Source organism: Oryza glaberrima, chromosome 4 (assembly GCF_000147395.1).
Source record: "Oryza glaberrima chromosome 4, OglaRS2, whole genome shotgun sequence".
Classification (NCBI taxonomy): domain Eukaryota; kingdom Viridiplantae; phylum Streptophyta; class Magnoliopsida; order Poales; family Poaceae; genus Oryza; species Oryza glaberrima.
The window spans coordinates 9,682,859-9,696,963 of record NC_068329.1 but is presented as its reverse complement, the minus strand read 5'-3'; the positions used below and the strand labels follow the sequence as shown (position 1 = coordinate 9,696,963).

The window sequence follows — 14,105 nt, the reverse complement described above, 5'->3', positions numbered from 1 at the left end:
CACTCTCTTGCAAAGTGACATGGCTTGTAACAGTTGAAACATACCTGCTGCTCCCTTCCATTCCACTACTGTTATTTTCTTGAGACTGGTTCTGCTGAACTGGCACTGATTGAGTAGCTTGCTTGATGTTAACTTCATTGCTTGCATTAGTCTCTGAATTGATCTCACCACCGATGTTCGACTGTTGCGACTGTTCTTGAGATGTTAGACTTGATTCATCAACTTGGGATTGCTTGATACACTGCCTTTGGCTAGTATCCTGTGCTTCCTTGAAAACAATCAGTCTTCTCTTATGGTTGTCCATCCTATTCTTCTTGACTTCAAGTCAAATTGCTTTGTCAACCAGCTCTTGGAAATCAGCATAGTCATGAGAAATCAACGTAATTGATAGTTCATCCTTCAGGCCTTCCAAGAACTTCTCCTGCCTTTCCTTGTCAGTATGCACATCTTCTGGAACATAACGTGCTAGACGGTTGAACTCATGAAGATACTCTGTCACGGTACGATCCTTTTGCTTCAATGTCCTGAACTCACGCTTCTTCAAAGCAACAACTCCTGTAGGTATGTGTGTCTTCTTGAATCCTTCGGTAAACTCTTCCCAAGTGATTGGTTGTCCTTCTGCTCTGTTCATCCGGAAGTGATCCCACCATTCTGAAGCAAGTCCATGCAACTGAAGTGAAGCGAAAACAACTTTCTCCTGATCTGTGCACTGGAGCAATTCCAACCTCTTCTCAGTAGTGTATAGCCAATCACCTACTTTCACTGGGTTGGTGGTGCTAGAAAAGGTAGGCGGCCTCACACGAAGAAAGTCAGCTAACTTGTTCTGTGGCGTTGGAGGATTGTCATTCCCTTGGTTGAGCTGGTTCTGCATCTGCTGCATCATTATGTTCATTAACTGAGTCTGTTGAGCTAGAACTTGAGCAAGAGTTGGGTTCTCATCATTGTTATTGTTTCCACTTCCACTAGCGCAAGTGTTCACCATCTGCTATAGGTTTGGAGAAGATAGAAGGAGAGGGGTGACACTAAAGACAAGACCTTAACCATGTTAACACTGATCTAGTGTGTGTAGACCATTATATTGTTTAAGTTGATTAAGCAAGCAACCTAGTATAGTTACATGCTCATCATTGAACTACACCAATGATGGGAATGCAACCATACCTACACACAAGCAAGCAACAAACGTTCTACCCTACTAACTATTCTTCAAAGTCAATTTGGTGGTTTAGGTTCTAAGCTAGGATCCAAACTTCATTCCATCTTGACAGCTGGACACTTTAGTTCGACCATCATCTTCATGTCCCTCAATCCACTTGACTTGGCCTCCATAAGTAGACCCCATCGACATCTTTGTCGTCACAGGAGCCAATGCAGTGCCAGTTGCGTCTTCAAGTGTTACAGCTCAGCCACCAGTCTCAAAGCAGCAGTAGTTTTCTTTAAAGCCTTAGAATAATTATCATAGTTATGGAATAAGATAGACTGCAGTTGACCAATGCCCTTTTCTTTCTAGCCGTTCTGAATCTCGGGACGAGATTCTTTGTAAGGGGTGAGGGTGTAACATCCCGGTCTAGGGCTTAATAGGATTACTAGAATACTCATATCAACAAATTGCAACTTCTTTTTCGGAAGCCGATCTCTAAAGAACTCTGAGGTTAAGCGTGTTTGGCCTGGAGCAATTTAAGGATGGGTGACCGACCAGGAAATTCTTCCCAAGTGCGCATGAGTGAGGACAAAATGCGTAGAAAAGACTTGTGTTGGTCTGTGAGGACAGTCTTATGACCTATGAAAGCTGCCAGATGTAAGTGGGCCTAGCCTAGGAAAGACGAGTCGTTACAAAATGGTATCAGAGCTGACTCTCGCGGTTTCACGGGCGTATGGTTGGTGTGGACCGGGAGTGGTCATACAGCATGGCACATGCGCTGGCACTGGACACACGGACGTGGCCAAGAAGGGACGTTCCTGGCCTGGGGTTGATCGACGGGGGCGTCATCAGATTAGGTTCCTTCTTGCTTCCGCCTCCTCTCCACCCCAGCCGCCGGCCGGCGCACCCTGCCGCCGCCATGGCTTCTCCTCCCTCCTCCCTCACTGCCGACGCCGTCCTTGATGACACCATCAAAATCATCGCCGATGCCGTCCGCTCCTCCTTCAAGGCTCCCTCTGGTCAGGACGACGACACCCTGACCACCGCTGTCGCTGGCGACGCCACCGATCGCGCCGCGACCGCGGCCCGGGCGGCCCTCGCCCCTGTTATCCTCGGTCTCCTTCCGACGACTCCTCCACGGTGCCTCTACCGGTTCCTCCGACGACCGCGCCTTCAACGACCGCCATCCCGCCGCCACCGGCTTCCACTCCGGCTCCCACGGCGCAACTTCCCCCGAGATCCTGGCGCTTCTCGCCCGTCTCAGCATCACCACGATGCTGGCCGCCCCCACGCAGGACGCCGCCGCGCCACCGGCGGCGCTCGACGCCGAAGCCGTCGCCAACCTCCACAGCCAAGCCGTCGCCGTCCTCAACGTGAAGGCGCTCGTCCCCGTCACCCTCGACCTCGACGCCAACAACTACTCCCGCTGGCGAGGCCTTTTCCTCGTCACGCTTGGAAAATACGCCCTCACCGATCATGTCTTCTCCGACGTACCTCGCCCCGATCACGCCGACTGGACACAAATGGACTGCGTCGTCCTCGGCTGGCTCTACGGCTCCATCTTCTCTACTCTTATGCAGGAGGTGCTCTCTCCCACGGCGACGGCACGCTCCGTCTGGCGCGACCTCGAGCTGCAGTTCCTCGGCAACGGCGAGCGGCGCGCCGTCAACCTCACCGCCGAGCTCCAACATCTGCAGCAGGGTGACCTCTCCATCGGCGACTACTACCGGCGTCTCAAGGTCCTCGCCGACGTCGGTGAACCTGTCAAGGATCGGTCTCTCATCCTCACCCTCATCGGCGGCCTCAACGACAAATTCGACAACCTCAAGTCCCTCTTGCCTCTGCAAGTCCCGTTCCCAATGTTCGCCGAGGCTCGCGCACAGCTTCTCCTCGATGAGCTGACGAAAGGCCACCGGCCGGCCGGTACTGCCACGGCCTTCCTCGCTGCTTCCTCGACCACCGCTCGCTCGGCGACCTCCACCAACACCTCCAACAAAAACTCCCGCAACAACAGCCGACGCCGTGGTCATGGCTCCGGTGGTGGTGGCGGCGGGAGCAATGGCGGCGGCGGCGCAAGTGGCGGCGGCGGACAAGCACACAGTGGCGGCGCCCAGGGCAACCCTGGCGCATAGACTGCACCACGGGCCAACCAGGCCTGGCCCACGGCCTACAACCCATGGACAGGGAGCATCCACATGTGGCCGGGCCAGGCCGGTCTAGGCCTCCTTGGCGCGCGGCCCAACTTCGTCGGGACAGCCTTCACCACCACGCCCGCGCCGGCCCAGCAGCAAGCCTTCCTCCCGCCGGCCTATGCGGCTCTATGGTCTCAAGCAGGCCCCACGGGCATGGTACAGCCGGTTTGCCAGCTTTCTCCTTACACTCAGCTTTGTTGAGGCAAAATCAGATACATCTTTGTTCATCTACCGTCGAGGATCAGACACGGTTTATTTGCTCCTCTGTGTTGATGACATTGTTCTGACAACCTCCTCTGATGCACTTCTTCGGTGGACCATCCGTGCTCTCCAGTCGGAGTTCTCGATGAAGGATCTTGGCAGCTTGCATCATTTCTTGGGCATCTCTGTTTCTCGGCAATCCTCTGGCCTTCATCTCAGTCAACGTCAGTACTGCCTCGAGGTTCTGGAGCGTGCTGGCATGACAGATTGCAAGCCATGTGCTACCCCTGTTGACACCAACGCCAAGCTCTCTGCCGCTGATGGTGCCCCAGTTCATGATCCCACGAACTATCGGAGTCTTGCTGGCGCCCTCCAGTACCTGACTTTCACCAGGCCAGATATCTCTTATGCTGTCCAGCAGGTCTGTCTTTACATGCACGATCCACAGGAGCCTCATCTTGCTGCTCTCAAACGCATCTTGCGTTATGTCCATGTCACGGTTGATTATGGTCTTCACATCCGCCGCTCCTCCACTGTTGACTTGAGTGCATACTCTGATGCTGATTGGGCAGGTTGTCCGGACACCAGGAAATCCACCTCGGGTTATGCTGTGTTCCTTGGCGACAACTTGGTCTCCTGGTCCTCCAAACGTCAGCTTATTGTATCGCGCTCCAGTGCCGAGGCAGAATATCGTGCCGTGGCCAACGCGGTGGCTGAAACTTGCTGGCTTCGACAGCTTCTTCATGAGCTCCATACCCCTCCGAGCCGATCCACATTGGTTTACTGTGACAATGTTAGTGCTGTCTATCTCTCTTCTAACCCGGTGCAACATCAGCGTACTAAGCATGTGGAGATCGATCTACATTTCGTTCGCGATCGCGTCGCTGCCGGATCTGTTTGAGTGCTACATGTACCTACTACGTCACAGTTTGCCGACATCTTCACCGAAGGGTTGCCCAGTGCCATCTTCTTGGAGTTTCGGTCCAGTCTGAATGTCCGTTCCCACGACGTTCCGACTGCGGGGGGTGTTAGATTGTGTTTATCCCTTGCCATCCTTCCTTAATCTTCTCCGATATTGTTTCTATAAATCGGTTGCTAGATATGGAAGGCATGTGCCTATATGTACTCTACCATATGTGATAATCCAATCTATCGTGTTGAGCCTGTCGTCGATGACGGTCCAGCTCTCGTCGCCGGGCTTGGCAATGGCGCGCACCGTGGGATCGGAGAAATCGACTGCCACTACTATGGAGGCATCCTCGACGACAAAACCGGCGGCGTTCACGCGAAGACCCACGCCTTGGGCGCCCAAATGCCAGCTCGCTCGTCAGCGCCACTCCGGTGTCAGGAGCGCTGTCACCGGCGGGAAGTCGGTGCGGTGGCGGGTGAGCGGGTTCAGGAGGTGGAGGCGGAGGCTGGGCTCGTGGAGCAGCAGCAGGAGGCCCTCCGGTGTGAGCGCCAGCATCGTGTGGTCGGCGAGCTCCGGGATGTCGTCCGTGTGGATGCACCCGCCGGTGGAGATGTTGAGAAAGCGGTGGCGGCGGTGGGTGGCAGCGGCAGTGGTGCCCTTATTGTGGTGGGCCTTGTCGAGCATGATCCAGTGACGAGGGAGGAAGCGGCAGTCTAGGCCACCATCTTGTGGGCGCGGGTGCATTGAGGAGGAGAGCCGCCACGGGCGGCACACGCGCGGAAGCGGACGTAATCGGCGACGTCGTTGGCGAGGGCGAGCTCCGCGATCTTGCCGGCCGGCCCGTCCCCAAGGTTCGTCCAGTCCCTTGTGCCAGTTTTGCTATTGTGGTTGATAGAGCTTGGTAGCGAGCGCCTGGGCACCGCCACCGCCACCGCCTGCTCATTGCCGCCGGCTGGCGTGGGGCGGGAGCGTTTCGCCCGGGTTCTCGCCGGTTCGGTGGAGGCGCAAGCTCCCCGCGGCGATTGTGACTTATTGAACTGGCTGGCTGGTCGCTTTTCCATCCCACCGCTGCAATCCATCGGACACCGGCGAATTAGGGGATTAGACGTAGCTTCTCCCTTTGTGCAGGCGAAGAAGGGCGCAGTGTGGGGAGGATGGATCGGCGTCGGCGTCGGCTGGAGACGTAACTCTGGTATTTAGTATTGCCCTAGTTTAGGTCCCAACTTTTTCTTTAAACTTTTAATTTATCCATCATATCAAATCTTTCCTGCATACATAAACTTCTAACTTTTATAAACTTCCAACTTTTTTTTTTCAAACTTTTAATTTTAGTCAAACTTCCAATTTTAATGTTAAACTAAACACATAGATTATTGAGTCGAGACGAGTCTTTAATTAATGTGGTTATTATTTATTGTCGTTGAGGGTCGGACTCGCGGCGCGCGTCGGATCGATCCTCGGATCGGGTGGTCGGTCGTATCCGAGGTTCGAGCAATCACCGGCAAGTTCTTTTCTCCCCACATGTTTCCTCCCAAGAGAGGCTGATGCGGCGGCGGCCGTTGACGGCACATGCAGGGATCCACGGCGCTGTGGATCAGGGTGGTCGATCGGATCCTGAGAGGATGCAACGTTGGGCGTTGAGACGATGTGTTGGATCTGTGGACAAGCCTCCTGCTCCGCCGCCACTGGACCCGACCACGTCGCCGGTCAAGGAAGGAAGGGATGACGACAGCGGCTCCTTTTCTCCATCTTATTCATCGACCACAGCAGCAAAGAACTGACACGGATGTGTATGTGGGAAAGTTTGTTTCTTTGCAAATGTTTTTCACCTACATGTAAAAAACATTTACTAATTGAATAATCAAAATTTTAATATTTGATCAATGACGTATAGCGGAATACACATACGTCAACTTTTGAAATAGTCATCCGATCGATTTGTGAGGCTATAGAAACGTGTACACAATGACGCATGCAGCGAACACAACCTAGTTCAATACTATATATAATTTCTGATTTTGTTTTGTCTTTATTTTGTTTCTCTTGTTTCAGTTTATCGTTTAAATTAGCAGAGTTTTTATCGATCGTAAAAATTATTTTCGCATGTTACAACGCACATGCATTCTACTAGGAATAACAACATGTAATCAGATAGTTTAACTGCTCATGGTTCAGATTAATAAATATTGATTTAATACTCAAAAGAGTGGTCTTTCCTATATAGTGCGCTGCAAATTATAAGTAGTTATTGCAATTTTATTGGAGAATCAGCAGGAAAAATCGGGCGCCTCGATCGCGCCTCCAGCTCGCGCGCCGCAAGCCTCTAGCTCAGGCGCCGCCCCCACCACACACCCTAGCACACACGCCATTGCAATATATCATCCACATATTTTGGAAACCCTCTATTAAGAGAATTCGTTTCAGTTTGTTTCCACAAAAAATGTTTCACCTACTGTACTACAATGTTTCACTATATATAGATCTAATGCTGCAGTGAATTGAAACATTCTTTTGCAACAAATCACCCACATATTATGGAAACCGAATTCATTTCATTTTTTTCCACAAAAAATATTTCACCTCGTGTACTTATAATGTTTCATTATGTATGGATCAAATGTTGTAGTGAACTGAAACATTATTTCGCTATTTGATGAAACATTATTTTTATATAAGGTGAAACGGCGCCCGATTTAAATGATTGAAACATTTTCGATTTAAAACAATTCCAATATACTTGGTGCAACAACGTGCAACATTTAAAAATAATTCAATAATAAGCTAAAAAAGTTTTCATCGGAATATATCCATGTGTAGTCTTGTTTTAAAGATTTAATTGCAACGAATTTAATAGTGCAATTGGATCATGATTTGGATAAATAATTTAAAATAAAAAAATAGTTTAAAGTGGTTTTGCGCGCATACATCTTGCTAACGTCAACATGACGTGGGCGCCCGATTTTCCCACCCCAGATCAGACGCCTGACGTGTAGTTGCCTCCCATTTTATTGCTTAGAGTGATGGGTTTCTTTTTACAAAGACACGGAGTCATCTTTTCCCCTCCTCTTCATTTACATTCTCTAGGTCAAATATGAAAAATTGCACCCTTCTATTTGCCTAACAGGCCACACACAATTTCCTTCCAAAGCCCAAAATGTACGGTTTCCGTCGGCCTAAACTGCGAGGTTTTCATTTTTCCATCTTCAAGCCAATTCAATTCTGTCTCTCTTATCTGAAGCAAGGTTTTCATTTTCAGTTTTGCTCAAAAATTCGGCCATGTCGGTAGCATCGAAATTCCCAAAATTTTGGGATTTTGAAGACTTATTGGATCAAAATTATTTAAATTTTTAAGACAATTTGACTAGATTTGAATAAATTTTGATCAAATTCAAAGAAAAAGAAAAGAAAAAACAAAAGTTTCAGCTGAGATAATGACTTGCCCAAGGTTACCGAAATTGTTTTTCACTGATCCAAAGTGAGTATTAGCAGTAACAAAGGAAAACGCTTCTGCCGATAAAGGCTCCGTTTGGATAATGGGTTATACCTATTGGGAAAAGAAAATGATATGCTGGTAGAGTGAGGTGGGAGATTATATGAAAGAAAGTCATATCCAATGTTTGGTTTGATGGATGGGAAATGGAAGTTTCTAGAGAAATGACCAAAATACCCCTCCCTATAATAAGTGGTATAACATTCAAATGCAGCCAACGATCACATAATATATACATGCACCTCACCATCTTCGAGAGCCTTCGTCCCACGCGAGGATCTCTGTGGATTGCTGCCAGCTGCTTACACCAAAGAGCACCCTCAGATTTGATGCTATGAGCTGTGGTAGATGAATCAACAGATTATAGAAGGGTCAAAATGGCGAGGGCAATTTGGTAATTTCACCCGGCAACCTATCCACTCCTCAATCCAGCATGATTGCATATCCCATTCCCAACCTATCCAAACAAGGGAAATATCAAAACTGGAAATAATATCCATTTCCCACTCTCTTTATCCCATTTTCCAAACAAAATCAAAGAGATTGTGTGATACATGCTCATCAACACGTGTGCCCGTTAAAGCCCTTGGCTAGGACAAGAATCCAACTTAAAAATCCACCACACATCGTACTTTCCACTTTATACTAGTATAACATAAGGGATTTTGTCCGTACAGTTACATACTTTGTATTTTACCTACATCTAATCTCCTCATTTTCTGTTTTTATTATCCTTCTCTACCAAATTTCTTTCCTCATAAATATTTTTTTTAAATTATCATTAAGGTGTGTCTACAACAAGTTTGTTACTTTGCAAATGCTTTTTATCTACAGGTAAAAAACTTTCACTAATTGAATAATCAAACTTTCACTCATCTATAGCAAAATACACATGCGTCAACTTATATAATAGCCACCCGATCGATTTGTGAGGCTAAGGAAATGTGTACATAAGAGATTTTTCGTGTGATGACACATGAAGCGAGCACAACTGAGTTAACTTTGTTTTGCCATTGTTTTGTTCATCTTTTCTCGGTTTGTTATTTAAATTAGCAGAGTTTTTATGAATCATGAAAATTATCTTCACATGTTGAAACATACCAAACATTTTTGCTAGTCATTTTAAAAACAGAAATGCTACTTACCGATATACCGTTTGGGATCGGTCCCACTCTCACGGATCAGATACACACCCTCGAGAAGCATTGAGTCACTCCCAAACAGACACCTACAGCTCCCAAGGCTGCGGCGGCGGCGGCGGAGCCTACTTGCTGCTCCTCCTCTTCAGCGACGCCGGTGCGCACGAGGTCAGCTGTGCCAATGAGAGAGAGTGGCGTAAGCATGTTGATGGCGGCTGCGGCGGCGGCGTCTGCGGCGGAGCTGGTGTGCATGATACCCCTTTCTCTCATTCCTCCTTGATGAGGACATCCTCCACTATTACCCGCTGGCAAAGACGCTAAAGTCGGGCGGCGACCGTGTGAGCCTCTGAATAATCCCACCTTGCTTAGCTTGGGAGGAGGAATCCACCTTAAAAGGGAGAGCCACCCTTCCCCTATTAGACTAGTCTTTTAGGGAGATTGGGCATTTCCCCGAGTGAGTGCGCCTATGAACTGTTAGGGTCCAGGCAACCTTAAGTTATTGGGCCTCGGCCAACCCTACTTGGGCCGGATTGTTATCATTTGGTATCAGAGCTGGGCCCTTGTTAAGGGGGTGGGAATGATGAGGACATTCTCTACTATTACCCGCTAGCAAAGACGCTAAAGTCGGGCGACGACCGTGTGAGCCTCTGAATAATCCCACCTTGCTTAGCTTGGGAGGAGGAAGCCACCTTAAAAGGGAGAGTCACCCTTCCCCTATTGGACTAGTCTTTTAGGGAGATTGGGCCTTTCCCCGAGTGGGTGTGCTTATGAACTATTGGGGTCCGACCAGAATAATCCCACCTTACTTAGCTTGAGAGGAGGAAGCCACCTTAAAAGGGAGAGTCACCCTTCCCCTATTGGACTAGTCTTTTAGGGAGATTGGGCCTTTCCCCGAGTGGGTGTGCCTATGAACTGTTGGGGTCCGGCCCATCTTAAGTTATTGGGTCTCGGCCAACCCCACCTAGGCTGCATTGTTATCACTCCTTTTTCATCGATTTCCTGATTTCGATTTTAACATCTCTTCATTTTTGTATTTTCTAGGGTTTGTTGAATCCCCAACCTGTGGATGGGGCTCGTCATATCACATCCAAATTGAAATCAAAGTAAGCTAATACTCTCTCTTTTTTCTATGCATTTTTGTTCATTCACTGGGGGTGTTTGTACTAGAGGTGAGGGGTGTGTGTGTGCTGAATCATATGATACTTGATATGATACTTGCAGCAAAATGTTCGAATTGGAATAGATCGCTAAAAATGCTTCTAGTTGTATATTGATGGGAAGGCAAATATTGCTTGGAGCAATTTTGTCGTTAACAAGTACACACTGTCTTGAAATAGAGAAATCTCCATTCAACTAGTAGCTTACTGCTTAGGATTTTTTTAGGTGAACTGAAGTGTAAACAAAATCAGAGAAATCCGCATCAGTCGGTTGCTGGCTTCTAGTTCCGGATATGCTTTGCTTGTCAATTGTTATCCTTTTTGTCATAGAGGGCAGCGCGTGGCGACAGAGATGGCAGATGCAGCTGAGTCATAGATGCAGATGATTTGGATTTTCTTTTTCCTGTTGATGTTTGTAGATCTCAGTGGCTGGCTGGGTGTTTTCTGTTTTAAAATGATTTGATACTTTGGTTCAATCTAAGAAGAATCACCATTAAAATGATATTTTCTTTGTCCTTTCACACATGTACACAGAGTTGAAATAGCATTGAGCATTGCCACCTGCTTCAAGCGAATCCGATTTCATGCATGTTTCAAAGAAGACAAGGTGCTCTTCAAGGTTGAACAAGGGCTCAGCTTCACCCCCACTTGACAAATCTCACACTGCTCATTCTTGTCATCCATGCAGGACTACATGAAAGAATATAATAGGGAGCTATGCAAAAGGTTGTTGTACCATCGCTTTAACGACTTACATCCAAAACGTCATTTCTATGCTCATTCGGTTCAAGCAGTGTCGGATGCGTGCTTAGGCCATTTTTTAGCCCCCTCCCTTCCTCTCCCCCAACCAACATATGTAACAAGTCAAGTTTCAGAACTGTTTATGTGGCTACTGTTTTTGTCTTGAACTGGAAGATTGCGAGGGGCACAATAATCAAATGATATGAACTCTGTATGTGACTACTGTTTTCATGTACATATATGTTGGTAAAGAAGTGGATTATATTGGGTAGACCTTTTCTGTGGACTAAATATAGTTTGAGTACGTTGTACACAATGAAACTGAGTTCAGTATCATATGAAACCTAAGGAAATGATACTGAGGAGGATCATGATACCTCCTAGGGTTCACATGATCCTACTCAAGTATCATATGTGAAACCCATAGGAAACCACTTTACAAGGCATGATACTGGATAGGATCATGTGATACTTCACAGGTATCAATCATAATGAAACACGATTCTCCTCAAAGTTTCATTATGTATGATACTTGTAAAGTATCACATGATCCTACCTACCCAGGTATCATGATCGACGATTTTCCTGGGTAGGATCATGTGTGATACTTCACAGGTATCACACCATCCTACTAAAGTATCATCTCTGAAACCTCACAGGGATCATGTTACCAGAGATGATACCCAAGTAGAATCATGTGTGATACCTGTAAAGTATCACATCATCCTACTAAGTATTATCTGTGAAACTCATAGGGATCATGTTAGAAAACATGATACCTAAGTGGGATCATGTGTGATACCTCACATGTATCACACATGATACCTAAGTAGGATCATGTTAGAAGACATGATATCTAAGTAGGATCATGTGTGATACCTCACATGTATCACACTTAATGATACTTTTTTTTATTAGGATCATGTGTGATACCTGTAAAGTATCACACCATTAAGTAGCATCCGTGAAACTCATAGAGATCATGTTAGAAGACATGATACCTAAGTAGGATCATGTTAGAAGACATGATCCCTAAGTAGGATACATGATACCCAAGTAGGATTATGTTAGAAGACAAGATCCCTAAGTAGGATCATGTGTGATACCTCACATGTATCACACTTAATGATACTTTTTGAGTAGGATCATGTGTGATACCTGTAAAGTATCACACCATTAATTACCATCTGTGAAACCCATAGGGATCATGTTAGAAGACATGATACCTAAGTAGGATCATATGTGATACCTCACATGTATCACTTAATGATACTTTTTTAGGAGAACCATGTGATGCTACAAAGATATCACATGATCCTACAAGAGTACCATGTGATCCTCAAGAGTATCATGTGATCCTACTAGCGTATCACATGATCCTAACAGAGTATCATCTGTGAAAACCACATGAATTATGTGCTACTTGTGTGAAAATTTTTAGCAATCACATAACAAATTGTGTGTGAAAAACTATCTCCACCAACAGCCAAGACACTCAGTGTACATCTTTTGATCATTTTTCTAATACAAAAGTTCAACGATAGTATGCAAACGCACAAGCAATCTTTTGACAAATATTGGAGATTAAGCAGTCCTTTTATGTACATTCCATCAATTTTTGTACCACACAGGGACAAGTCATGCATACCATCTGTTCTATCCACTTCCATATCATCTGGGTCACATCTAGCTCTTTTTTTTCGCCGGGCCGGCCAAGATAGGCCAACTAAATTTATACTTACGATTGAAGAATATATACAAATATACAAAGTTTTAACTTCAACTAGAAGCTGTCGAAGTAATGGAAGTTGTCACCAGAGCAACCTCTCTCCTATATTTCTGAAAACCCCAGCTTCCTTCCAAATCGCCACCTCCTCTTTGATTGAACCAAACAGGAAACCGGCTGAGCGCCGCTGGTTCTGAAACACACGCGTATTTCTTTCCTTCCAAACCATCCAACAAACAAGCAGCACAAGGCTATCAATGGCATCCCTGTAGTTGTTCCGAAATTTTTGCCGCATCGCTAACCACCATTCGCCCAAGTCCAAGCCTGACTCAGATGGCAGCAGGAAGCCAACCCCAATCCAGCCCTTGATCATTCTCCACACCCTGGTCGTGTAGGTGCAAGACACAAATAGGTGTTCATAATCTTCATCAACCACCAAGCAAAGTTGGCAAACCTGCTGGTGCGGCCAGCCACGCTTACTTAGATTATCCGCCGTGAGGCATCGCCCTTTTTCGGCCAACCACATAAAGAATTTCACCTTTGACGGCGCTCTTGTTTACCAAATCAGAGTACCACATCGCGCCACCGTGTTTGCCATGAAGAACATGCTGTAGGCCGAGTAGGGAGTGTATTTTCTATTTGGTGCCCACTTCCAGATTGTCTCATCTTCCTCCCCATCTTGAAGTTGCACCCCCCTAGACCGCGTCCCAAATCTGAAAGTATTCCCCAATTGCACGATTGGAGGGTGCCCCCTTGATGTCTCGTACCCACCTGTGGTTCAGAAGCCCTCGTGCCACCGTCAAGCCCGAGCGCTCGACATGGCTGAAGATCAAGGGGAATCTCAACTTTATGCTCCTCACCGGCAACCAGTCCGCCAGCCAAAATTTGGTGTTCTTCCCATCACCCAACACTTGTCTCGTTCCTGCGAGGTAGAGGTCTTGCAAGTCTTTCGACTGATCTATTGGAACTGTTGTTCACGGTGTCGACGTTTGATGTCGCGATTCCGGTATTTGCATAGTATGGGGATCGTTGGTACTAGGATATATGCAAGATTGAGGTAAAAGAGATGGGGACGAGGATTTTTATACAGGTTCGGGCCCCTTATCTTACAGGTAATAGCCCTACATCCCATTGGCCGAAGCCGGTGTTGCTCTTTATTCATCTGGATCACACAAGTACAATATTTGGAGTAGCATATCTAACTATTGTCGACTTGGCGGTCTGAAGTGCTGACTTGTAGTCGACAACAGGGTAGCCTTCCTCCTCGAATCCGCATCCGGCGAGATCAAAGACAGCGCTATGTCTCTCCTGATAATATCCGTAGACACCGTAAGGGACTAGCCATGCTTATCTCTGAATTCGATATCCGGCATCTTGTCTTGGCGTATGTTGGCTTTTATGTTGATCT

The 14,105-nt window shown here is 47.0% G+C and overlaps 1 protein-coding gene across 1 annotated transcript; it reads left to right on the top strand.

Moving 5' to 3' along the window:
• Positions 1 to 2,415: 2,415 nt before the first annotated feature.
• Positions 2,416 to 3,534, top strand: LOC127770748 (uncharacterized). The gene is made up of 2 exons (XM_052296558.1): positions 2,416 to 3,196; positions 3,326 to 3,534. Exons 1-2 carry the CDS (start codon positions 2,416 to 2,418, stop codon positions 3,532 to 3,534), a joined length of 990 nt encoding a protein of 329 aa, XP_052152518.1.
• Positions 3,535 to 14,105: the final 10,571 nt, after the last annotated feature.